At 36.2% G+C, this 27,352-nt stretch overlaps 1 protein-coding gene across 1 annotated transcript in view; it reads right to left on the bottom strand.

Moving 5' to 3' along the window:
• Nucleotides 1–27,352, bottom strand: part of OCA2 (OCA2 melanosomal transmembrane protein) — a 160,142-nt gene that overhangs the window by 106,280 nt on the left and 26,510 nt on the right. The window contains exons 6-12 of the mRNA XM_066313584.1: nt 19,748–19,905; nt 19,175–19,257; nt 18,681–18,834; nt 3,604–3,675; nt 2,706–2,771; nt 1,565–1,621; nt 168–292 (exon numbers count right to left, since the gene is read on the bottom strand). Of these exons, the coding sequence (XP_066169681.1) occupies nt 168–292; nt 1,565–1,621; nt 2,706–2,771; nt 3,604–3,675; nt 18,681–18,834; nt 19,175–19,257; nt 19,748–19,905 (715 nt within the window). The remainder of the gene's footprint in view (nt 1–167; nt 293–1,564; nt 1,622–2,705; nt 2,772–3,603; nt 3,676–18,680; nt 18,835–19,174; nt 19,258–19,747; nt 19,906–27,352) is intronic.

The raw sequence follows: 27,352 nt of genomic DNA, 5'->3' as shown, positions 1-27,352 counted from the left end.
CCCCTCTGAAAGTGCTAGCTTCTTATTCTACTACAATAAGAGTATTTGAAGTTCTGAGTTCCATCTAAATTGTTTTTAAAAAACCTCCAAACAAGTATTTTACACACATGTCTGCTACTGGTTACTGGCTATAAAAGACCAAGTCCAAAACCATAACAATAAAATACCTTATGGTCACTGGAGTAAAGAGCAGCATAGTGGTAACATTGTCCAGAAATGCAGAAAGAATTGCAGCAATAAGGCACAGAAGTGTAATCATTGCCCACACTTTGCCTCGAGAGAACCGATAAGCCTGAGATAAACAAACAGAAGCAAAATCAACAGACTAAAGATCATTTCAGCTGAGATTTCAAAAAATTATAGATAAAGCAACCTGATCAAAGTCAAGCAACAAAGAGCTCAGAGCATTTACTATTCCTTTACTATTACTCCAAGAGCACCCTCTCCAGTACTAAATTACTTGGCAAGAAAATAATTCATGGAAGTTGGCAAATAATCCCATCATGCAAATGAAGAAACAGCTCTGAAGAAACAGCACTGCTGCCAGTCATAAGGGGAATCTGTGGCAGGAGAAGGGCTGAGCCCCAGTCTTCTGCCTGCAGGCCCAAGTGGACTAACATGGTTTAGACCACCCATTCTCTCCACACCTGGGACACATTCCCCATCCTCAGAGTAGCACTGCTGGAATGGGTCCAGAGGAGGGCCACAAACATGATCAAAACACTGGAGCACCTCTCCTATGAGAACAGGCTGGAAGAGATCTGGGTTATTCAGCCTGGCGAAGAGAGGGCTCCTGTGTCACCTTACAGCATCTTTCAGCACCTAAAGGGGGACGATAAGTCTTTGGGCAAGGGTGTGTAGTCATAGGACAAGGGGGATTTGCTTTAAACTGAGAAAGTAGATTTAGATTAGATATAAGAGAGGAATTCTTTACTGTGAGCGTGGTGAGACTGCAACACGTTATCCAGAGAAGATGTGGATGCCCCATTCCTGGAAATGTTAGGGCCAGGCTGGATGGGGTTTTAAGGAACGTGCTCCAGTGGAAGGTGTCCTTGCCCGTGGCAGCGGGATTGGAACAAGATGATTAAGGTTTCTTCTAACTCAAACTGTTCTCTAATTCTATGGTTGTGATTCTATGAATTATACTTTTCATGTAATCTTTTGTTCTGCTATGTGCAAAGGTCTGTGGCCACTTTTCATGTGTGGTCATAAAGTTAATGATGGCTCCCATATTTCTTCTGTCCCACTGCCAGACAACAGAGAGTTCAGCTACAGCAGAACTGCAATCCCAGGGAAATCAGTGGAATACTAGCTTAATAGTGTCCAAATACTCATGTGGGCTACTGGGATAGAAACAGAATTGTAGAAACAGAATTGCATTAAGGGCTTCCTTTCATTCACAAAGAATTTTTCCAGTATTACAACATGACCACTGTCATTTCTAATGTGATAAGTATACATTGACCTTAGAAAGGTTCTTTAAAGATCATGCTTGGTGTGACAGATTTGACTAAATTCTAACTTGATAAATCTAGAAATAGTTATAAGTACCAAATAAACCCACCTTTACTGCACAGTAGTCAAAGAATCCAGTCTCCGAAAATATGGCCACCAAAACCATCTACAAAAAGATGAAGAAAAATATAATAACTTGGAACTGATATATAAAAGAAGTTGAATTATTACTCAAAACCAAAGCAAAGCAGTTTGAGAAATGGACTTCTAATCTGACACAGCTTTGAGAATCTAATCACCCTTGTATTAGAATATCCACTACAGCTGCCAGATATCTCTAGTTAATGCATCACATGGTGAAATATACTTCTCAACCTAAGCAGTCTGTAAATGTCATATGAGTCTGGTTGGATTTTATTTGGAGTGACTAAGTGGGCATCATACATTAAGTACTCAATGTATCTCCTTTATATCATTAATCAAGAGAAAACAGTAAATGTCTTTGCTCTCTGCAGTAATGCTCTACAGAGCACAGAAGATACTGGCTGCAAGAATTGCTTGCATTTTCCCACATTTGGGAGGTCTCCTGTCCTCTGTCTTTGTTCCCAACAGATTATTTTTTCTTCTTTTTTTCTTTTTCTGTGGGGAATGCAAAGAGCAAGGACCAGTGTCAAGAAAAAAGAAAAACCCAGAATGGAAACTGATAATTGTATGGTTTTTTTCTGTAAATTGTATATTTTGTGTAAGAGCCTAATAGCACTTGGACAATGCTTTTTACCACAAATAGCTCTGGGAAAAGTGATTAAAATAATGTATGATTATAATCTCATCAGATATTACTTTTCCATTTCTGGCTTGCTTTTTTCTAGCTTCAGACATAACAGTTAGACAGAATACCACTTTTCCAGCAGAGTGTGTTTGAGGAAGCTTTTGAATAAACAAAATTAAAAAGATAAATGAGAGTAATAATACTTGGCCCTTGAACAGGTCTTTCCACTTATAAATCCCAAGGATGCTTTTAGCATGTTATCACTACAATTTCACAGATAAAAAAAAAATAGAAAAGGATCAACATTTCAAAAGACTCCTTCAGAGGTTTGATCCTCGTCCTTTTTGATAAATTCCTTAAGACACAAATGTTCATCATAAGTTGTCTGAGTAAAGTACACTTTAAAAATATTTTTAAAGGAAACATCTCTATATTGAATGTGATTTTGGCACATTTAGAGCAAAATATATGCTTTACTTACCATTCCAAACAATAATGCCAGTGTTTCGTAGTCAATCCACTCCACCACTTTGACCATACTTGGCCTCTGCAATCAAAAAATACAATTACAAGTGAATGCCACCTAACTTGTGATTAGCTATGACTTATAAACTCCACTTAATTGATGAGCCATTTAAATAAATATGATGGAAATTAATAAGTGCTCCTACAAGCTATATAAAAAGGACTCTTTATTATTGCCATTACTACTACTATTATTATTATTACTAATGCAAAGTACTGCTGGCATCCTAAGTGAGTCATTATCAGGCTATTGGTTGGTCTAGTTGTTCCTTACATAACACTACAGAAATAAAAGATAACCAAATTACATGGTAGACTGCAGTTTCCTTTTTGGTAAAAGAACAAAAGCATACCACTTCACCTGTGAACAAACTGAAGGGAATTAAAGGGAACACAGTAATGGTGTGGTTAAGAGAACAACCGAGAAAATCAATCTGAGGTTTCACTATATATCAACTAAGAGTAAGCAGCAGGTGAAACAAAAGGGTTGGAACATGCAAGCATGAGATGTAATTATTCAGGGTAGCATAAAGCAATGTATTTCCATTTAGGTTTGCTTGGTAGCCTAACATTATTGAAAATAACAGTGTTAAACTAACGCTGGATTAAGCTGAAAATGGTTGTAGTCAGCTTCCTGCAAATCAGAACAAAAAAGCATCAACTGATTTTTGTACTTTCCTTGTCTCTACATTGGTCTGACCTGTTTTCCCATCCCAGTTTCTATTCTACCATTCCTCTTCCTTAAAAACCACTGCTTTGCTGCGCACTCAGTTAGAACTGGGCAAACATGGAAATTATTGATACCCGACACCACAGGCAGAAACAAAGGGAGCACTCACAGTTTGATAACTTACCTCCCCAACAATAGCTAAGGCGGCTAAAGCGGCCAAAGAGCCCAGCATGGCTGCAAGGGTCCTGTGAACAATCTGCAACAAAGGGTAAGAATTGACCACAGACTCCCCTAAGCATCTCCTTACTATCAAAAAGAAGGGGGGAAAGGATAAAAACTCAGTTAGATGATTCTTTTCTTGGCTTGCTTAAGGGTTTCTTTCTGAGCAGAAGATGGTTAATTACTTTGATTTTAAAAACAAAAAAGCAAAGAAAACACAAACAAACAAAACCAGAATCCAAATAAAACAAAATTAAAAAATAACCAAGTAAAGCGTTGCCTGTGCAAATCCTACTAGGAAGTCTCATTTCCAACATCCAGGTAGAAAAGGGACTTCTGCACCAGTTTCTTACATTTGCCAGTAGGTGACCCAAGAAGGAAAGCAATTCACCTTCCCTAACTTAAGATTCAAAAAGCCTGGTCCTGTTGGCTTCCCTTCACATCCTATGGAAAGAAGATGCATGACCAGGAGGTGACCCATCTCATTCTTAGTAGAGTGCAGCATGCCCTGAAAGTGTGCTTTATTTCTCCAAGAACTCATCTGCAGCTATTTAATCCTCTGTGTCTGGAAGATCACAGATTGTGTAAAATAACTCGGCTAAAGTAAGCATGTAATTAATGAAAATCACACTACAAAAGACTGAATCTAATTACCAGCTTTCACTACTAATGTGTTTAAATATTATTCCAACACAAGTTAAAATTATTGTTGAGAAAGAAATAAAACAGTCTAGAAATATTTCATTTGCTGCTAATTTCATGAGAAATATTTTGCTGATAATAAACAATAGGATGAAAGAATCTCAAGGCCCTCCTCTCTGTTTGTAAAGAAAAAGCAAAAAAAGGAAGGTTTTGGCTTTGTTTTTTTCTCCTTGATTATAAGGTTTTAATGGAAATGGTAAAGAAATACACAATTTACCAAATTATTAAAAAGTATTCAAATTACTAACCCAAGAGTAAAAAAAAATTATTTGTCTCATTCTCCTGTTTTCCTTAAAAACACATTGAAGAATAACCTATTTACTCATAGTCACAAAGCAGGAGATTTTTATCTTATTATCAGACCAAGATTTTTATGCCCTAATGACCTATTTGTTCAGAGCACAGATTACAGCTCCTACAGAAATGAGTGTGATAACTCACTGGTTCATTTTTGATTTCCCGTTTCAGTGCATTGACATGTAAGCACACATATGGCCTTTCTGATTCTGCAAAGGGGGGAGCATTTGATAACATTCCAGGGTTCTCCTGGCTGGCAATCAGGTCCAGCAATTAGACCTTATGTCTCTCTCCAATAATAGGTGCCAAGTGGAGCTGTCCATTAGGGAAGGGGATCAGCTTCTTGCAGAGCAAAGCTCAAGTGAAAAAGCTACAGGAAATCCTCAGCTGTCCTCAAACTGAAGGTTTTCTCCTCATCCAATCCCCACCCACGTTAGATAACCCTTTTGCATTCTCAGAAAGATATCATAGGTTTTCTGAGATTTGTTTAGCTACAGATTTATTTTGCATATTTCCACATAAGCATTTTTGCTGTCACTGTTGTATACTTAACTGCTTGCATTTGGTTGACAGCATTTTCAGTTTCCAAGAGTTTGCTGTCACCTATGGGTGGAGTTGGCTTTAATTTATGCAGAAAGAAACTGAACAAATGAAGTAATCTGTCAGTTCCTTCATTCTGATGGTTTCTCAAGAAGGATATATACAGAAGTATATCCAGAAGAACGAACAAGGTGCAAAGCTTTATTACAAGAAACTTATTATGTGTACAACTCTCCATTCCAGCAAACTATCAAATGAAACTCATAAAGTAATGTAAAGCCTAGAAGGAACACCTATGTAAACTCTGAGATGTGTACATATTCAAAATTTTATATTTAGGAAGTTTTCAGAAATAATAGATTACTCTAATCTTTTCACAGAAAATAAAATACAAACAAATAACTTATTTGCAAAGATATTTTTAAAAACTTACAAATGTAGAAATTAGGAGATGCAGGTTACAAGTTCTAACATCCTTTGAACCACAATTCCATCTAATACATATTTGGAGAGCATTATATCAAGCAAAATTTCATTATTATTCTTTCAAAAAATAGTATAGATGACCAAACCCTTTTGAAGATTGGCAGGAGGATGCGTATCTTTTCAAGACGAATCTTGGAGTGTACCCATAAACAATAGCTCAGGTAGAGAATTGAAAGGGCTCAGAAATAAATTAGGACAGAGACTTAACCCCAGGAAAGCTGAGAGATTTAGTGGGCTTCTGAATTAAAGACATTTTTAAAGGTTAAGTGAGAAATAATCTTTATTCATCTGATCCTTCTCTCACTTGAGGAAGGGCATACCTTTATGCAATGACCACAGAGATGAGAAAGAATTGATGAGGAGGAAAATACAAAGCCTTTATTTTTGCCTGAAGAATACCTAGCAGTGCTGACTTACTGCAACAGCAAAGGATAGGGCTCTTGCCTTTTTCAAACGAAGGTAATATCAGAACAAAGTGCTACTGAAAACAATGCAGTCCAGATTTCATTCTTTGCAAAGCAGAATTCAGTTTAGTTTAGATACGGGACATTACAAGGTTAAGAGATGAAGAAATTGGGAAAAAAAGGAAATGGATATTTACAGTATTTCATATAAAAAATGAAAATACTCAAAGCTGCAACAGCGAGACAAGAATGTCAACAATGTAGGTGTGTTGATAGCAACCTCATAGAGTCAACTCAGAACAAGACTAGGAAAGGCTCCTATAGCAATTTTGTTTCATAATTCTCTGTAGAAAGTTTGTCTAAAGATTGCCTGCTGTGTGATAAACACAATGTGCTGAATGCTGATTCTAATAGTTTCCATACTCTTAATTCAGGAGTTCATTTTAAAGCAAGAGATTAAAGCTACCCAAATAATTTATGCCACAAGTAATTTTGCTTGATATTATTTAACAGTATACAGTTCCAAAACTATAATGCAAATTAGATTTAGAAAGCCTAGACCTTTCCCAGATTTAAATTACTTTATCTATTTAAAAGTGCTTTGGAATTTTTGCACTGAGTTCATAACCATTTGGTAGACCGCAACAGCATCATTACAAAAATTATTCTGAATTCCAAACACTAAAACTTGTATGGTGTTCCAGAAGGTAAAATTTAAATTTAGAAGCCAATTGAATTATGACCTGGATGCTATTTCAGCATACTTTTCCTAACTGAAATCCAGGACATGCGTATTCCTAAATTGTGTTTCTGAAGATATTTGGTAAGTGATATATTGTACCAAACATTTTATTTCCACAAGTCCTTTGTTATAAGCGATAAATAGCAGTTGAAAGATGAATGTCAATGATATTAATGTAAAGCTTCAAAAGCAGCCCCTATTCATTTCTCATCCATTTTGTCTCCAGTGGAGCCTGTTTTATTAAACTTATTTTACTGATAAACTAATTTACATTTGATAGAGTGGCAACATTGCTACATCTCAATAAAGATGCAGTTATTACCAAGCCTATATCCACATATGAGCTTTATGTATTTTTCACCTACCTCCAGAATAGCTGAGACTTTTCTTATAAAATCAACAGCCAAATCCCTCTTAGAATTTATATAAAAGTCTCTAGTTTATTTCTTCATTCTCAGGGAACAAGGAGGGAGAGAATAAAATTTACCCTAGGATAGCTTTTTTTCTGACTTTATGTTTTGTATCTATTCCTTGTTATGTTTTAATAAGAATTTATTGGGTTAAAAGATGATATCCTCAGCAGTGGAAGAGGCTTTTTCCACATTTTTTTTCTGAAGATAATCAAGACAGTACTAGCCTGAAAGCCTCTGAAAATGTGCTCCTCAGTCACATCCCTTGATGGAGTTATCTTATAATTTGCTATCATATGTTCTACAAATTTGGGTGGCCTGCTTTGCCTTGGACCATTCCAGTCGTTTTAGCAGGATACAGATGAAACTTCAGTCCTTCAAGTGTACATATATTTGATTCACTCTTAAGTGGATCAAAATAAGTGGATCAAAAAGTTCCATGCTTTTGAAAATTAATGCAGAAGTCTAACACTAGGATGAGAAGCTGAAATCAAAGATGGAAATTGCAGAAAACAACGGTAATTTAGCTTTAAATTTTAGGTAATTTTTCCTAAGTGTCAAGCAACGTGACTGAAATTTTAGACCTATGGTAGAAAACAAGGGTCAAAAAAAGCCTTGAAATACTTGGAGCTCTTCCTTGCTGTAGGTCCACTTCAAAGCTGAATGGCACCAAATTCTTAATTAATGAAAATTTGCTTATTTCTGGAAAATTGTACAGTTTGGACACAATAAAGCAACAGACTAGAAATATAGAATATAGTCAGATACAAAGGAGTTCAGAGAAGAAGAAAAAGAAAGTCTGTGATGCCAGACAAATTTATTTGATTTTTCACATGCTCACCTCTAGTAAAGAGACTGACCAGTACCAGTTAGTGAAAGTATAGCACCATACTCCCTTTCAGCCGGTGATGGCAGCTAATGTTTTAGCTCCTCACCCTCCTCCCCCAGTTTTCTTCCTACACGAGCTCTGCAGAAGCAGATCTACAGCTCCTTCAGCCACAGGGCATTGTGTCCAGCACAGGGAACACCTCACAGGAGATTGTTTCAACAGCTTGTGCAAAATGAATGATAATGGAAAGTTAATTGCCTTAGACTTACCTAGTTAAGCAGTAGTAAGTAAACTGTGTAGGGATTTAAAGGAGGTGAAATGGAGCTGCTTCACATAGCTTAGAAAGGATGACATGCTGGTGCACTGGGCAGGGATGGGCTAGAGCAGGTCTTGAGGCAAGCATGTAGGGTACACTGGTGAAAGATGATGTGCATCAAGAATCCCAAAGTGACTCCACGCATCACAAAAATCACAGCAAGAACAGCTAGTTATATCTTCATCTGAAGATTAGGACGCTATCTATATGTATTCTATACATGCAGGCATGAATCAGAGAATAAGACTTTACACTAGGTCAAATATTTAGAAAATCTAATCGTGAATTTCATTTTTATAAGTTAAAATATGTCAAAATTGTATCACTGTAAATAATCATGTCTTGCTTGGGGGAAAAAAAAAATCCTGGACCAAAAGTTGACTCATTTTTACAAGAAATCAATAGCAAATCAATATTACAGCACTGCCATTTGCACAAAATATGTGACCAAACACAGTTAAGAGCACTGTCTGGAGAAATCTGTGGATTTAAAAACATTAGCATATCTTAGTACTAATATGCATTCTTATTCATTCTTTGCTTAAATATTTATGCCTGTAACTGTGAAAATAATATACCATATGTATTCATTTATATTCAATAAGCTCTTTTTAAAGACAAATACCCAACCTTAAATGACTTTTTAAATGGAAACACTAGATTCTGTAGCAAATTTTGTCATTTCTAAACATCTACACAACCCCAAGGAAAGAAAGCACCCATCTATGACATTCTGCTATAATACCTATTTCCACTCAGACAGTGCCAGATTACTTGTTCTGATTTAATATCAGTGGAGGAAGACCTAGGATAAACAACCCTGCCTTAGAGGAAGTCATGGAAGGCAACAGTTTGTCAATTTCTAATACAATGTTGCACAATATAAAAACTATACAAGATGATTACCTTAAAAAGAAAGTGATTAAAAGTAATACTATACGGTGCCCAAGAAAATATCTGTATTAGTTCACTTTTATCCCTGTGATATGTGCAATGGTTTTTGCTAATTTTCTTCGCAGGAGCTGGTAGAGGGCTGTATTTGGGGTTGTCTTGAACATCAGGTTGAAAATGGAGAGATGTTTCTGTTATTGCTGAGCAGGGCTTACACAAAGCCAAAGCCTTTTCTGCTTTTTTACTGCCATGCTGATGAGCAGACCATGGATGCATGGGAGATTGTGAGCCAAGACAGCTGACCCCAGCAGAGCAAAGGGATATTCCAGACCATATGACATGATCTGTATATAAATCGAGGGGAAGGAGGAACATTTGGAGTGGTAGTGTCCGTCTTCCCAAGTCACTGTTCTGTATGATGGAGCCCAGCTGTCCTGGAGATGACTGAACACCTGCCTGCCCATGGGAAGGAGTGAAGTAATTCCTTGTTTTTCTTTGCTTGCATGTGCAGATTTCACTTTCCTTATTAAACTGTCTTTATCTCGATCCATGAGTTTTCTAGCTTTTATCCTTTCGATTTTTTCTCTGATCCTCTGGTGAAGGAGTGAACAAGTGTCTCCCTGGGGCTTGGCTGCTGGCTGGGGTTAAACCACAACAGCACATTAACTAGAACAAGCTAAGAAATACAAGGCAAGGATATCTTATGACTCTTGTCTAGGATAGGCAGCCCTGAAATCCAATGATTAAGTAACTGCATTAAGCTGACATCAATTCTTTCTATACATAAAACAATGCAGAGAGAGAATCAGGATGAGAGACAGAGAAAGAGACTTAAGAAATCAAACTATTTTCTGTGAATAAATTACCAGATTAATTCATTCCCCTCTTTTATATCAAAAATCTATAGGTTGATTCTAGATTCTGCAGAGATATTTGTTACTCCATAGCTCTGCCAAAGGCTTTGAATGAACGATGTGCGCAATTTACAATCTTTTTGGAGTCTATGAGTTTTCTTCCTCAGCTATATCACTGCTTGCTGACTGAAGAGAAAACTGAATGACTAAAGCTTCATGCTGACATGGAACATTGGATTTACTGGTTCAAAGTAGCCCTTGAATGATGCAAAGATGAACATACCCTTGACACATGAGATAAAACACACTATTGGATTTTCATGTCTTGGAAACTTGAGGAAAAAGCAAAGCTGGAGAAAAGAACATAGAACAAAGAAGGAAAGAGGGAAGTATCATTTGTACAGATGATAGACAGAGGACCCACAAGAGGTTTCAATCCTATGTGATGAGGGTTGAAATGACTGCTAAGTTTTGTTTTGAAATAACCTCTCACCTCAGAATATTAAGGTAAAGAGGGATAAAAAGGTATATCATGCCTAGCTAATATTTCTATCAGAATCATACAAAAGCAATAAGTCTGCCACTACATTCATATCATTACAGTCATAAGTGGGTGTTTTCCAGACTGTACATGTTGGAATGGTTCTGATGTTAAGAAAATCACTTTTATATATCTCGAGAAAACTACAGAAGGTAGTATCCAGTAACATCTGATAGCTTGATAGCCCCTCAGAGTCAAATTTTAAAAGCAAATCTGCACTTGGTATGAATTTCAGGATTTTGTCTTGTTATAGAAGTGGACAGACACATAGAGAAATGAACAAACTCATGTTCTGTAAATCAGGGCCTTGAGTCTGGTTATATCAGTAGAAATGTGAGCCCTGCAGAAAGAGAGGATGGAATTCATTTTTGTGTGCCAAGGAACTCATTCCTGTAATATTTTAGCTACATAAAACATGTTCTATATGACTTAAGTAAAGAGATCTGGCCATGAGCCAGTAAAGAACCTAGAAGAAAATAAGCCAAACTGCTTCTATGGGCCAACATGATCAAAGCCATTGTTTACCAACAGGCCAGCCTAGGAACAAGCTTTCAGTCTTGCAAGGGTCAATCCAGTTCTCCAGCACCTACCTCAGCAGGCTTTGCTGACTCCATCCACTCCAGGTACTTTGATATCATTCCCAATGCATGCCCTCATTCTTTGTGTCCTAAAGGCGTTTTTGAGGACTGAGAGACCCTCAACTACATTTGCAGTCTCAGAACACTTTCTGAAACTGAAGAAGATGCCACCATTTATATTTTCCCAGTTATCTCAGCATTCTCGAGACTAATAAGACTGGGAATTTCTAGTAAACAAATAACAGATCAAATAATGAAGTTTTACTTTCCCTGTCTGCATCTTTGCCTTCTTAAAATAGTAGGTTAATACAACCATACAGAAATACAGTCATGCACTATGAACAACAGTAGAGCAAGCTGCAGTACTTGCATTACCTTCACAGGGAACTTTCTGCTCTAGCTAGTAGTTCATCTGAAAAGTCTTTCATTCCTGACATCTGTCTTTTTTCACTCCACTTTTCTTCTCTGAATACTTTTCCTCTTTAACTCATGTCTTCACATCTCCCTTCAAGCCTGCCCCCTATGCTTTCAGTTTTTTCTTTCACTTTTGCCCTTGCCCTTGCCAAAGTAAGACACCATCTGAGGCCCCAGAAAGAACTGAGTGGTTCTCATCCCTGTTTGTGTGCATTAGAAGTGTACCTATGTTCTAACAACTTGTTAAAATTTTAAGACTTCATGGCTCTCTACCTCTCTAGTTGCCGTAGGCAGGGTAGAAGCTGAACGGCAGCATTCAATTAAGCTAATTTAATGTCCTATTCCCTCTCTCAAACAGAAAGGAAACACACCAAGCCACAAAATGCATAGTATGAAAGGCAGGGCAAAGCATTTGTATTTGCGAGTCTTTCCCAAATGGAACACAGTACAGTTCAAAATTAGGTTTAAAAGGCACAGAAAATAACAAACTGCCATTTGGAAATTAGTTTTTGCACTTAGTGTTGAAAATATGACTTGTATTATTTTAAAAAATAGCATTCTCTGAAAAGAGGAACCTGACAACACCTTTTAAAGCAGACTACCCTATCTAGTCCTTAGAATAGTGAGCAGCACCATCCAGTGGTAATTTTTTCCTATATCATTCTTAATTAAAGACAGTTTACATGCTGCTGAAGTACCATAGCACCCCAAAGAAGGCATTTTTCTTTAAAACACACATATTCAGAGCACAGCCAGACTTCTACCAAGACAGATCTAACAATTAGGCAAGAAATAGTCAGTGTAAAATCAATATTCATGTTAGATTAATAATGAAAAGTTGTTATTATAACACATCAAGCTGTGATCCAGCTGAGGATTTTGTTTGCTATTATATTGCATTTTTGTTTTAATTGAAACTCATCCCTTCCTCACCTTAAAGAAATTTGCTTCCTTTAAGCTTCCTTTCCTTTGCTGTAGTTTGGGCAGGTAAAAACGAGTATTTTATCTTACTGGTTTCTGGCTCTGTCTTTTTAGAGCCTCCTCGTTGTTGGCAGTGGCTCTACTCTACAGTAGCAGCAGAAATCCTGGCACCTCGCGGGTACTGATAAAATCCCCCTCATAAGGAACAACTCACAATGCTCTTGCACAGCAAATTGAAAGTAAATTTGAGCTTCTCAAAATGCACTGAGATCAAAATACGCAGAGGTCAGAGCCTCCTCTAAATTAGGGAACGGCATTATGGAATGATACTAAAGGTTGATCATCTAAACTGCTTAATTGGTAGCTCAGTAACAGGCTATTCTTTCTGGAGGAATATCAAGGGTACCACTTGTTGAATATTTCTGTCTGGGAGACAGGACAGACAGATCTGTCCCATGTCTGGATCTCCTTGTTCAATCCAGTCACCCAGCATCTACCTCAGCAAGCTTTATTGCACACCCTCAGTTTATGTCTTAAAACCAGTACTCATGGGGATGGCAAGAGTGCACTCATTATAGTGCACATTTTCAGCTGGGGAAGTATGAGGGAAGTAGATTTTTTTGTAAGGTGCTTTAGAGTTTTGGGGACTCCAAAACAAATGCAAAATCACTTGTTGCCCAGGGCAGATGAGGTTAGACTGCTCCAGAGGAAGCTGGATTTCTATCTAAGGTAAATTTCACTACTGGATTTTATGTTTAGGTTTCATTACCCCAATTTAGGTTTTGTACAACCCTCAGAATCCCAGTATTTAAAACTTCTGAGTTCTTTTACTCCCTACCTGCCCCAGACAGTGGGGCAGATGAGGGGAAACTTTTAATCTTGCCCAGAGAGTTATGGCTTGGACTCTTGTTAAGGAGGGTAGAAGGTTTGTTCTGATAATCTGTTCCTAATATTCTTGCAAATCGTACAGCACTCTTTTAATTCCTCTTCACAATTTTTTTTCATCCCAAAACAAATTAAATCCATAGCAGCAGGAATATATTTTCTCCAGCAAAGGCCAGGGAGCATATCAGCTGCTATTTCCTTTTTTACAGTCTTTTCCAGCAATTGCTATGTATTTTCTTCTGTTCTTTGCTATCCGTCTTTTGGGTGGACATATGTGAAGGTGGGAACATTCTAATCCATGCTCTTCTCAGTCTATATCTAAAGACAAATCAATACAAGAATGGATGGGAAGTGAGAAGCCACACTGACTAAGCTGATCACTTCTGTGATTATTCACATTTTCTGTTACTTCCCTTATCAGAAAAAAATCTCCCTTAAGATTAGTCTATTTCTATCACTTAATGTTATGCTCCATAATAGCCAATGACTATTCTCTTTTCCTATTCCCTCTCTAAAGCATAATTTTTGATACAAAATCTGGACTGTGTGAGTGTAGACTGCAGTAACACCTTATTCCAGTTGTAAAAATGCCAGGAAACACTGGTTAAACCAGCCTAAAATGACAGAAAAATGGTCAGACTAAAACCCCATAAACGTTTTGTTCTCTGGAGCTAATTTCTGCTGATTATATGACATTAAAAATCACTCTAATATGAGTTAAAGAAATTAGGCTTAGGGGATATTTATTCATAATTTAAGTTAGTTAATAATAGAAGAGTAATACGGAGAGAAACCAACACAATCCATTTCCATTAAAGTAATGAAAATTGTGATTATAAGCCCATACTTCATGTTAGTTAGAAACTAGAGCTTTTAAGGCCAGATCTTGCACTTTCAAGTATTTGTGTTTTAAGGAGAAATACAGGCAATGTCATTCAAGATGCCAGATCATTAAAATGCCATTTAAAAGATCCTGGCAAAGTCTTTCTTAGTGCTAATTACAAGACATGAAGGTACGAAGCTAAATAATTTCACTTATGATAAGTCCTATGGAGGCTCTCACAAAATTTCTGATTCTTGCTTGTATCACTTTTCTGCTATTTGATGTACTATTGGTATCTCCTATTTTTTCTTCAATTTTTAAAATTAATTTAGTATAATAAATGTTACTTTGCCTTTTCTCCTGATTAAATGTAATGTTTTACAAAATAGCGGTTAAAAGGCAATTACTTTCGCATTTGCTTCTGCCCATTCAAGTATCATAAACAGCTAACAGTGCATTTTAACACACAACACAAAACAAATATATTACAAAGGAAAAGTGTTGGACAAGGGCACACATTAATTCATTTCAATTAATGAGCTCTAGAATTTAATAACTGATGTCTAGCATTCATCCTTACATATTTCTAATTAATAAAGCTTCAATATAGCTGCAAATATGCAGTTAATAATTAAAAATAAGAGTTTTAGCAATTGAAATTTTTTTTGAATACCAGCAAAACTTCAATATTTTAAGATACAGATGGGCAGATAGATTTCTCTTTAACATAACCAATCTATTATTCCATTTCATGTAGATGAAAACAGGGACAAGGTGAGAGCAAGCAATCTAACTGTATTTATCTGATATCTAACCAATCTCTCAAACTGATAGCTAACAATGAGATTTTATCTGCACTACTTTTCCTTGACCATGCTTGATGACTAGAAATGATACATCATTCAGTTAATGGGCTACAAATAATCATTTTGGTTAGATAGAAAATGCTTTTCTGGAAGAAATTATGGAAATCAAAGAAGGAAACGGATCAAATACTCTCAGCCAAAAGAAAAAAGGTGCTTGGAGCAGGGGTTTATAAAAATTAAACTTTCTAGCTTTTTTATTATTATTATTTTTATTTTCAAATTTTCAGTCAACAGAGTATACACATTTTGAGGAGCAAAAATAGAAAAAGCCTGTCTGAAAATACATTGTAAGCCGATTTAACACAGCAACATCAGTGTAAAACTCTGTACATCCACATTTTACACCAGTTATCCCTGTAGGTCAACGTGAAAACATACTTGTAACCCACTTTACCCATGTTTCCACAGTGATCCTGAAGGGTCAGACGGTAGAGCTGAGCTCAACCACAGAAAATCTGCCATACTTTCTTTCTTATTTTAACATGCACTTTTTTGACTTTCCTGTACAGTTTATGCTTTCAAAAACAAAATTAAAGACTTCGTGGCTTTCAACATGTCTATAAAATAGTATAGATTAGATCAAAGCTAAAGCACCACAAGAAGATGAATGTTTTTCTCCTTTGGGACAAGACGAAAGAATAGGAGACTGAAATGCTAAGAGGGAACAGATAGATAATTGAAGAAAATAATTTTCAAGAGAATTAATATCTAATGAAAGAACAGATGACTGCATAAAGGAAAAAAAAATAGCCCACAAACTTCAAACAAAAAACTGAGGCATGACCAAGTAAAGAGAGTCAAAAGCAATATACAAAAATTTCAAGAGGTAGAGTAGTAGAGTTGTGAAGTAAGAAAACATTCATATTTGTGGTAAGCCTGAAACTAGAAATCATCAGAAATTAAATAGGAAAAGAGGCATCTTCTTTTATCTGAAACATATTTGTATTTTATGAATACATAACATGAAAACAGTTTCAAAAGAAGCAATGCTGAAAATAAAGACCTGAAGAAATGAAGTTCAACAGGTTGTTTTCTGAAGAATACCACATCCTGACACCTCCACGGACAGGGAGAGGTGCTTAATTTAGGCATTTGATGTTAATGTGGAGGCAAATAGCTGCCTCAAAGTAGATTTTACCCTGTGTGTTTACAGTGGTAGAAGTTCAGAGAAGACAATTGTTTACAGTACATGCATTCAGTTTCCAACTAGAACCTCTTACATGACAATCTTCTCCCCCATGATGCTGTATCTGCAGGAAGCAGAAGCTCTTGCAACCTGTTTTGCACAGCTCCTGGTAACTAAGGTAGCAAAGGATAAGAGGACAAGGGCAGGAAAGGATTAAAAATGAGGACAGTGGGGATGAAGAGGCTGTGGCAAGATCTGTGATTCATGCTGGGGAAAAAAGGGCTGTGCAGGAGGAAAAAGAGGCTCTTGTGATTTGTAACAGATAAAATGCTTCCTTTTTCTTCATTTTTAAAGAAAATACGTGAAAATAGAGCTCTAAAACTGGGTTGGGTGGCCACAGTGTCTGAATTTGAAGCTGTATTGCAAGCAACAATTAATAAAATACAGGAAACTAATAAAGACTGATAAAAGATGGGGAGTAGCAACACCAAAAATTAAAATCTATCAGCGATAGCTCCTGAAGTAACATTGATTTCTCCAACAGTGATAACAGCTAAAGGGATAGAGAGTGCAATGTGTTGAGAAAGCAGGACCTTGGGCACTGAAGTTATAAATACTGAATATGATGAAAGCCACTATTACATATTCTAACAATATTAACATCAATTGCTTGCAAGAAATCTATGAGGGAAACATAGAATGTAGAAACTAAGAGTTTAGAATTTTCTTTTGTTATAGCATTTGTCATTCCTATAGATGCTATGGAAAAAATAACCAATATCACAATGCAACCTGTGGCTTTCTACACTCTAAATTTCAAAAAGGTTTACTTATGAGTATCTATTTCTACCTTTGAATTTGCAGAAGTACTTTTTCTGCCAACAACAGAAATCTTTCCTTGATATTTTCACAGAAAAAATAATTTTATGAACTGTTTTAATGTTTTTTCTTAAAAATAACAGGAAAATTTATGCTCTCCCTGGCTCCACTTTTTAGTTTCAAGCCTTTATTTCCTTTTCCACATTGATTTTTTCCAAAGCAGATTTTCAGGATGCAAACACAACGCCTCCCCTCAGCTTTACATACATTTAAAACCTGATGTTTTAGCAACTGCTAAAAGGTTGCATATTTGGGGTTGGAGATTTAGGGGCAGAGATTTTTTTTCAGCTCAGTTAAAAAAAAAAAAAAAAAAAAAAAAAAAAAAAAAAAAAAAAAAAAAAAAAAAAAAAAAAAAAAAAAAAAAAAAAAAGCTGCATGTAAAAGTATTAAGATCATTTTGGTGCTGTGCTGCATACCTACAAATATTTATAGAAAAATCTAGTCCAATCCCTCTCTGCATTTAATGCAATACCTCTTTGTACATTTATAATGTACACAGAGGAATTTTTAGGTTTAGAAAGAAATAATTATTGGTGAACAACACAATCTAAATGTCCAAAGCATTTGGTGTGTTGTGTGCATCCATTATTGGTATTTAATTAGGTGAAGTTTTATAGCCTTAGCATTTTATGAGGAATGGGGTGAAAAGCTCACAATATGCAACAGATGTGGAAGAAAAATGAGCATGCTAGACATATACTGTGGAGCACCTTGTAGACTTAATTTCATTCATTTCTTTGGTTCATACTGATGTAAATTAGGCATGATTCAACTCAGAGCATTGACAACATGGACGCTCATATAAATTAAAAATAATTTTTTAAAAAAGTGTTTCTTCCCATCTGCAATTCATTTTAAGATAACAGTAAGTTTTTTCAGTTCAAAGAATTCAGTTGGAGTTCTGTGCTATTTATAGTATGTTTTCCATTCTTAGTGTGATGCAATGCATTTTTATTGGATTTCATATCTCAAGGCTTTGTAATGTTGTTGCAATATATGTTAAAAGTTCTCTGTCCCTTGACTTAATATTAATTCAGGCTCCATTTCCTCTTAAAATAATACAGTTAAAGAATGCCCAGAAGTCACTTATTAAAATATATGTTCATTTTAACCTGTTAAAAGTATGCCAAGCTCATAGTTTGAGGTACCTTAGAGAAAGAAAATAACCAAATTGTTTTTTTCTTTTAACTTATCTTAAAAAACAATTAACTTAAAAGCAAATTTTCCACACCTTTCACAATTCTGACCTATTTTTACTCTCACAACAAAACTATAATTCTGTTGAAATATTTTAAAACTTAGAGCCTAATAGAAAATATACAAGATCACTGTAACATTAAAAGAACTTGGTGAAATCCTTTACAATGCAGAACGATTTCCCCACATGTATCTTATTCATGTTATTAGCAACACTGATGGTGCATGAAGAAGTTACATACACACTTTAAAACTATATCAAAGCCCAAGACTGAAAACTTTTCTTGTGCTCCACTTACAACTCGGGGAAAAAAATAAAATCAAAGTAAAAACTGGCTTACTTCCAATATGATCAGCACGTAGACACCTACTAAGATGATGGATGCAATTGTTACTTGTGCCTCTATATTTGCATGAAGGTACTGATGCTTCATGGAGAGAGGAACACTTCCAGACTCCTGCAGAAAAGCTTGAATGTTTATGAAGATGGTGCCTCTGGGGAAAGAAAAAGAAGGGTTTTTTTATTTCTGGAATGAAATACCTTTTGTTTTATTTCTACATTAATTTCATATTGAGTACTTATCAATATACTTGTTATATCTTTACAAAAGCAAGAAACTTCTCATTTTCTAACAAACTCTATCCCTCTAAAAAGTATTGTTTAGAAATTAACTCAAGTACAAAGCAGTCTTGTAAACGCTTTAAAAGAGCAACAAAAAGTCATCCTTTCCTGCCCTTCCGAAACATGCAGAGATAATTATTTTTAAAATGTTATCTTAGTCAAGTCTATGGAAACTACTCCTTCAATGCAGCATTTTTCAGTCTCTTAGCAAACCTGTTTGGTATCTGAAAGGTTCTAGTTGTAATGATCTGCTGATTTCTTCTTGAACTTAAGGGTAGAGACCAGTTGTATACCACCTGCAAGAGTCACATTTAGCAATATTAGCAGAAGCCAGTGATAGTGATATGCATCTGATAGAGGGGTTTATTCCTCTTTTTTCTCTCTTTTGCCCATTTGTGAGGTTTTTTGTGGATCAGGCATAAAATCAACCTGAATTAATTCCCCCTGATTAGGTTTGTTAGGGGTGCTCAGATTTAATCAAACTAACTCATCCTCATACCTTCATTCAGTCAATGAAGTGAGAGACATCTCCAGGATGTCCTGCAGAGGAAGGATGCCAAAACACACTTTGCATTGAATATAGAGAACAAATTTTAATGCAGGAAGCCCAGAGAAGCCTTATAAAGGCAAAAGAAAATGCAACTTTAATTACAGTAAGTTTTTAAATGCTGAAATTGAAACACTTTGCAGCAAGAAAAAGCATGACCACTTAATCCATACAGTGGTGATAGAAATGAGTGATAAAACACATCTCAGAAAAAGGAAAGAGAATTTAAACACTATCACCTGCTGCTGGCGCCTCCTTCTTGATCCTGTGTCTTCATTCTGGCTGATTTGTACTACAATGTATTCCTCTGTTTGCTCATCAACTACTTGTGCCCCAAATGGGCCTCCTATGTCTAACTTCAACAGAGTAGAGTCACGAAAGTCAGTCAGATTCATAGCTGTTAATAAAGTTGTTAAGGTGTAAATTTCCAGTAAATATAGGCTATACAAATTCCAGAAAAAACAAAAAAAATAGTCAATTTATATTGAAAAAAATAGATTCTTCAGATGAAATGGCTCGGGAATTTGAAAATAACAAAACAGATGTCTTTTTCCTCATCAAGTAGAACTGTTTTGACAAAGTTCCCTAATAAAACAAGAGTTACAGGTTCAGAACAAATATATCTTCCCTAGTGACTTTTGGGGATTACCAGTGTTTTCACCTGATGTATCAAAATGTCAAAATAGCATACAGAAATACACAGAGAGACAGAGAAGTAAGGCTCTTTAAGTACTTGTACTAGATGAAAGGCAACACCATCAGCTCAGTAGTTTAAACATCACAGAACTTGTACCAGTGAAAACAATGTCAAAACTGGAGAAGATTTTTTCTGACAATTTGCTTTTTGGCCAAAGTTTTGCTCTCAGTGTTACAAATATCCAAAATATATTTTCAACCTCCTCTCAGCTGAAGTACTCACAGACTCTATCACTCTCAGCTCCCTCATCAACTTCTTTTTTTTCTTGAGATATCTCACAGGAGGTATGGCAAAACTGCACTCCTAGTCTAATATAATTGAAAAATCAGTCAACCATGATCCACAAATCCATTGGAAGTCTGATTCTATCACTCCAAATAAATCTAGGGCTTTCTAAACCTAGTGTTGTAATAGTCCACTTCTGGCATGGTTGAAAAAAGCATCCCTGTGGCTTGGTGGGTAGGGAAGGGAGGAGACAAGGAAAGCCCAAGATTTTAAACTCTCAACAATTTGTTTGTTACTATAATAGAACAATACTGTAATTGTTTTGCTCCTGTGACAGATAGAAAGCTAAGGCATCACCAACAAAGCAAAAAAGCAAACAAACAAAAATAACTCTTTAGTTTTACGCATACATATTCCATTGAAATCATGAGACTTAATCCCATGCTTAAACATCTTATGGTTTTAACATCTAATATTTTATTGAGCATATTAAAAAGAGAGAGTAAAATGTACCAGATCATATACCCACCAAAATAATTTTCCCAAAAGATGCTTTGTAGCCCACGAAACTCAGAGGCTTTGACAGGTAAAGAAAAAACTCAGGGTATTTAGAGGATTCAGGGCAGTGCTGCCCTCAGTCCTGCTTCCAGTGACCCCCAGGAGGATCAGCCATGTTAAATCAGTGTTTAATGAGGAAAGATTTCTGAGATTATGAGGTCCTTCCAGATCTAGAAAAGAGTAGTCTCTCACAGTAACAAATAAAACCTCCAAACCTAGATCTAGTACCAGGTGGGCAGCCAATGTACTCAAAATAATATAAATGTCACACTGCTTATCAAGGCAAGCCAAGCAACCACCACCAGTGAAACCCACGAGCCATATATTTTACAAAATTAAGCTCCTAAGCATCTATTTGCTTAAAGGAATCACACAAGAAAGGATAAAAATATAATCTCACATGTAACAAATCAGGAGACAAGCCCAGTCAGAAGTTACACACACAATTCTTAGCAAACATAAACAGAAATAACAACAGTTCTGTTTCTAGAAGTTTTAAATATGATTTGGTATCACAGTTTTTCTGTGTCACTAGTTGATATATAATAGGATTCTCCATAGGAACTATATCAATACATTTTAGCAGAGACATTAATTAAATCCCCTAAAAGGTCTGCTGACCTGAAGTCATTAACCCTACAGTTTGGGACAATTTTCAGTAGTCGGTTTTTCACTAGGAGTGTAGCCACTTGAAATGCTTCAAGTGTATATAATTATGGCAGCTTCCTTTCAAGTAATGCTTTTAAAATAAATCCTGCAATTACCTAGATGACATATTTAGGAACTATTGGAAAGGATGTCTAAAATTAAACCTTATTTTCAAGAAGAGTGGTTCCTTTTTTCTATTCCTCTACAGATAAGGATACTTTTTGCATTCCATTCTGTTCACTTATAAAACCATTACAAAGAGCCATAGGGGAAAAAAAAAAACTAAAAAAGGGGGGGGGGGGGGGGGGGGGGGGGGGGGGCCTCTCCTTTGATTGCAAGTGCAACAGAACATCATTCGCCAGTCTGCACTGAGGTTCCCAAATCCCATCAGAGTTACCTTTTTCCAAAAAATATTTAGGGACTCTGTCATAAAGCCATTGTTAGACTGCAGCAGATCACAGCCTTTAAGGAAGGTGGAATCATAATAAACCAGAAAAAAAAACTTCAGACAAGCTTACATGAAAAACATATGGGGTTTTTTTCATCAAGCTACTCTTCAGAATATTTTTGTTCTGCCTTACCTTTCTTTTAAATTTCCCTTAAATTGCCAAATTGTGATTTCCTCTGAATTCTAACCATTGAGATATAGACAACTTCTGGGGAAACTCTCTTTTTACTTCTAATATACTGTTTTATTCTGCAATTTAATCATGCTTTTCCTTTCCTAAACATTTTTTTTAATGTGTGCTTCAGTGTGCCCCTTTAACGCAAAAAAACTCCCTGAGGAGATTTACAGCCAGAGTTGATATTTTTATTTCACTTCAGATAAACTGCTTCATTTTGATATAGTTTTATTCTTGAAATCATATTATTGCTGTGAATTAGCTCGTCAAGGGATTTGGGGTTGTGTTTGTCTTGTGAAGCTTTATACCATGGTTGCCTGTATTTACATCTGGCACCAGAGCAGGTCTGCTACTCCAAGCTGAACCAAGAGCTACGTTTCCTGATCCTGGTTTTCTGAAGAGGTTTTGAGGAGTATGCGAGAGTCACCTCACGTTACTTTATTTTTATGTTGCTTATGTAGATAACATGATTGAATTACCACTCCCACTGCAGTGGCTAAACATGGAAACTGGTTCATTCACCGCAGTTCATGCTGCTGTACTTTGGGCATCTGCATCTGATGGTTGCTTCCCTAAAAACAGTGATAAGAGGGTGCTTGTAAGATGGAATTGAATGCTTCAATTTGGACCACTACATGAAGATGAGAATAATTGCTCCTGAGGAACATCGCTTCTCTCTATTAAGTATAAAGAGAGACTAGGATAACTAATTCAGGAGTAGTTGTGTGAGTCCCCAAAACACTGAGTCCCTGCTCTACCCTCCATCATGCAATTATTTCAATATGTACAAAGGCAGCCAAAAAGCCCTGCTTGACAGAGATTCTCTGTTGTATTTGCACAGAGATGGCTGACTTTATGCTTTCTTTAACATATATTTGTATATCCTATTCTGTATACTGTAAAACGTACCTTGAGGATGCGATATCAATGGATTATTTTTCAGCAAGTTTCTGAGGTAGCTATACATAATTCATCCTGATTTATGAGCAGGTCACTTATGCTAGGTTCTCTAGGATATTACCATTTTAAAGAAGGCCTTTAATATCAATTTTTGTATATTGTCCTTAACTGGTGTTATTTCTGCATTAATATTTGTGCTTTTTTTTTTCCCCTCTATTTGTAGCTGATGACGTTTTTTTCTACATCATACCTTCGCAATACAAGAAGTCGAACTACACAATTCGCTGTCCCTATTGGGTTCTCCATCTGATGAATGCTCTGTAAACTTTTTATTTTCCTCCTTTTTTGAGTGCCAGTAATCCAGTTCCATTATTGTCTACAGTGGATACATCCTTTTTCTCTGCTCCATCAGTTTGAGAAGTTCTGTAACAAACTAATTTCTACAGCATTTTATCAATTGTGCCTTGAGATTCTGCTTCTTGGCTCCCTCTGCACTTGGTCCTGGTCTTCATCCATCTTTTTAACAGCTTGAACACTGCCTGCAGGCCTAAATGCTTAGTACATTTCCAACAACATCAAAAACAGAAATGATTTTTAAACGCTTTCTGCAAGGAAAAATTATGGAGTAGAGTCTGCCAATAGAGAACAAAAGTAACAAAATAAAGAAATATTCAAAGGGAAAAAAATAATTAAAGGGATTAGAGAGGTTTCATAATTAATTACATTAATTTATGCTCCCTGGAGAATAACCTTCAAGGAAGCTGAAAATTCTGCTAAAATATGACTGTATTCTTTGCCTCACAGTCCTTCTTTCTATCTATACACCTCTCATTCAGGCAGTGGGAAATGTGGTTTTCCATGTCACTAATGGTCATGGCATGATTGCAAGTTTTCTAGTGACTTTTTCTTGCTCCATGATTAACAGTTGCTCCAATAATGCAAATTCCTGCAGAAATCATTCAAACTCATACAACTTTAGCAAGGAATTTGATAATAAGGGGTCTTAAGTCTGCTTGTTCTTAGAGTCTCCTCATTCATACATGCAGTTGTCAGGGACAGAATAAAGATGGAAACTTACACCTCAGCAAGGTAGGTGTGAGATCTACTGCACAGAAATGAGTTGAAGATTTACCATTAAAAAAAAATTCTACTATTGAGAAGTGTAGAAATAACTATAGCTGTATATATTCATATATTCATAGTGAAAGTGTATATATTCATAGTGAAAGAAAGAAGACACTGCATCAGGGAGACATACATTTCTTTAAATGACCGTGAAATAGCATACAGTTTGATTACATAATTCCTTAAAAGCACGATGAATCCAAATTACTTTTTCATTTGATAAAGCCCAGTTCCAGCCAAAAAGTTCATGTCTAGTTCTGTTCCAGTTGTCCATTTCCCACTGCTGGACAAAGTTTAAAATTTGCTTAGATCAGAGCAGCAGTTTTTAGAAACAAAGGAATGAACACAAAGTAAATTTAGCACTTCTGAAAATTTTTCAAATCTGAAAACATATGTTCTTCTTGTGGAGAAAAACAAGAGTATTTCTCATTCAGTCTTTGATCACCCAGTTAATGGAGAGACATTTCCTGAAGGTCTGAATGGCCAAAGAGTTAAGAGAAGATAAGAATGCTCATGTCTTAGAAGAGGTACATGTAATTAAACAAAGATACACTGGAATTTATTCAGACTCTGTATCTCTTCTTCTATCATCTTAATTATCAAAGATGTTCTCTTCTCAACATACAGCCTTTGAACAAAAGATCTGAAAATGCTTCACACATTTGACATAAACAGTTATATTGAATCTTGATTTCTGCAGAAAGTGTCCTCTAGTCAGGCTTCAGTATAAACTTACTTCTTTCTGGTATTATAAAACTGACTCTTAGAATTTAAAAACCAATAAATCCCAAGTGTTTATGTTCAAAGAGAGACATTAGCAATATTTTGAAAAACTATAATAAAATCGCTGAATTTATGTCTGGTGCCTATAGGGAAATCAGTATTGGAAAAAAAACCCTAACCAACCACACACAAAATTACAGAAAGCTTCTACGAATTCACTGGAGGCAAGGTGTTGTTTCCAGAATCTGCAGCCAGCACACCTCAGATTTGTACCCATGGGGATGGACAAAGCAATGGGAGATATACATACACTAATAAAAAGAAAGTAATGGGAAGAAAAACAGCTAGAGTAAAACCAAACCAGAGAAAGGTATAGCAACAGAGAGGTCATCTGAAAAGCAGGTCACCTCCACACCAGCTAATGAAGGCCTCTCCCAGCACCAGAGAAGGAAAGTCCTGCCTCTGAGCAAACCTGAGATCTCATGGGCATGGCAGAAAAAAACCAAAAATATCCAGGTGACACTAGAATGACAAAGGACACAAAGTCCAAAAGTAATCACTCGATTTGTTTTTTAGAAATATTTCACACTTTGTTTTGCTTTTCTAATGTATGGAGATACATTGTATAAATGAGCACAAATTCATAACACATCGATGTGTAGGGCTTTTCTGGAAAGAAACAGAACTGAGATGAAGGGGTTCAAAAAAATAAAAAAAAAATATGTATAATAGTTAGTACCTATTCAACACTTTTAAACAGCTTTTGAAGCAGAAGCAAGAAGTGTGCTCATTTGCATAATTTGAATAATATGCGCTAAGATACTTCTTTTCCACCCAAAGTCTCATATGATAACCTGCAAGAGCTGTGTGACATGGACTACAGCAGCACACCTGCAAATCCACCATTAAATTCTTATATTCATTCAGAGAGTAGCAGGTAGTGTCCACTGGGAGTACTGCAGTCTGTTAGCCAGCATAAATTGCATCTTCAGCACTGCTGTCTGAATGGTTAACATTACCTAGGCCTAGCCAAGAAGTGGAATATTTTCTCCAGTATGCAAAAAAGTGGAAGACAACCACATGAACTTACTGCTGTGTGAATGGAGACTGATATCATCAGTAAGAGGATATTCAGGATTTCTGCTGCCTTGTCCAAAAGTCTTTTAAAAATGCAATCTTTCTCTTTAACTTTTCTGCTTGAATCACCACATCACTTTGAAAAAGAAGCACGGCTTTGCTGAGTTGCTTGCCTCTCACTTTTCCCCCAGCTCAGTGACATCAGACAGCAGATGAAACATCCAGTCTTCAAGACATATTACACAAACTAAAAAGCTTTAGCTTTGGGTTTGTCAAGTAAGAAGTGGAAATACTGTATTATGACTCTCTGACAGCTATTTGTCTCAAAGTCTCCTGACATGGTAGGTAAAATGTGAAATATAGGAACACTTGTTTGTCTAAAATCTCAGTCCCAACTGCAGCTCCCTGAAACAAAAAGAATATTTGCTTGCAGAATTAATGTGTATAGTACAACAGCTGTGTGTCCAACCCAAGTCTGGAGAGAGAGGAAATCCTCAATTTATGCTATGACAATTGACTAAAACTTGAACTTAAATACTCACTTTCAATTCATCCTCATTTGGCAGAAAAGGCTGTGGCAGCAATCCTGCTGTTCAACACCACGACACCACAGAAGCTTTCAACTACAGTTTCAAGAAGGACCAAAAACACTGATGTGAACAGGATATTGATGGGAACTTACAGTTTTCATTGGTCCTACTGAAAGTCCATTTGCTTCCCTCCAAAATACAATCTCAAATTTTAATTATAAATTGCCCTAGAGCACTAACATTTTCTTCCTCATTTACCCTAGTAATTAGTGCATTATAGTGTCATTATTGACACTATAGTGTCAGTGAGAATACTAATAATTAAATCTATTTAATGGACTCTCCTTGCCCAAAGCAATGGAACTGACCAGTTATATAGAAGAACAAAGCATCTCAAAAATGAAAACCTACTGCACTTCTTTAAAACAAGGCACCTTGCAGGAGCTTGGAAAAATGTATTTATATGTATGACACTAGTGCAATAAGAGTCAAGCAGATTTCAGATCAGACTGATTCAACTACAGATATAGTGGGAAGAAGAAATGTAGTTCATTTGCAAAAGGTTTTGTTTGTTTACTAACTGAATGCTCATCCCCCAAAGAATTTTCACATTCAGATCTGTATTCACCTATGAGGAGTAATATTTATTTGGGGTTGTTCTATTGCTTGCTTTTCTAAACAGTTGCTTTACCCCAGACAGGTGCCATCCAGTACAACTTGGACAGGGAGAACTTGGGC

The sequence above is a fragment of the Sylvia atricapilla genome, chromosome 2 (assembly GCF_009819655.1).
Source record: "Sylvia atricapilla isolate bSylAtr1 chromosome 2, bSylAtr1.pri, whole genome shotgun sequence".
NCBI lineage: Eukaryota > Metazoa > Chordata > Aves > Passeriformes > Sylviidae > Sylvia > Sylvia atricapilla.
Note: the sequence above shows the minus strand (reverse complement) of the source record. Positions and strands in the feature narration are given on the sequence as shown.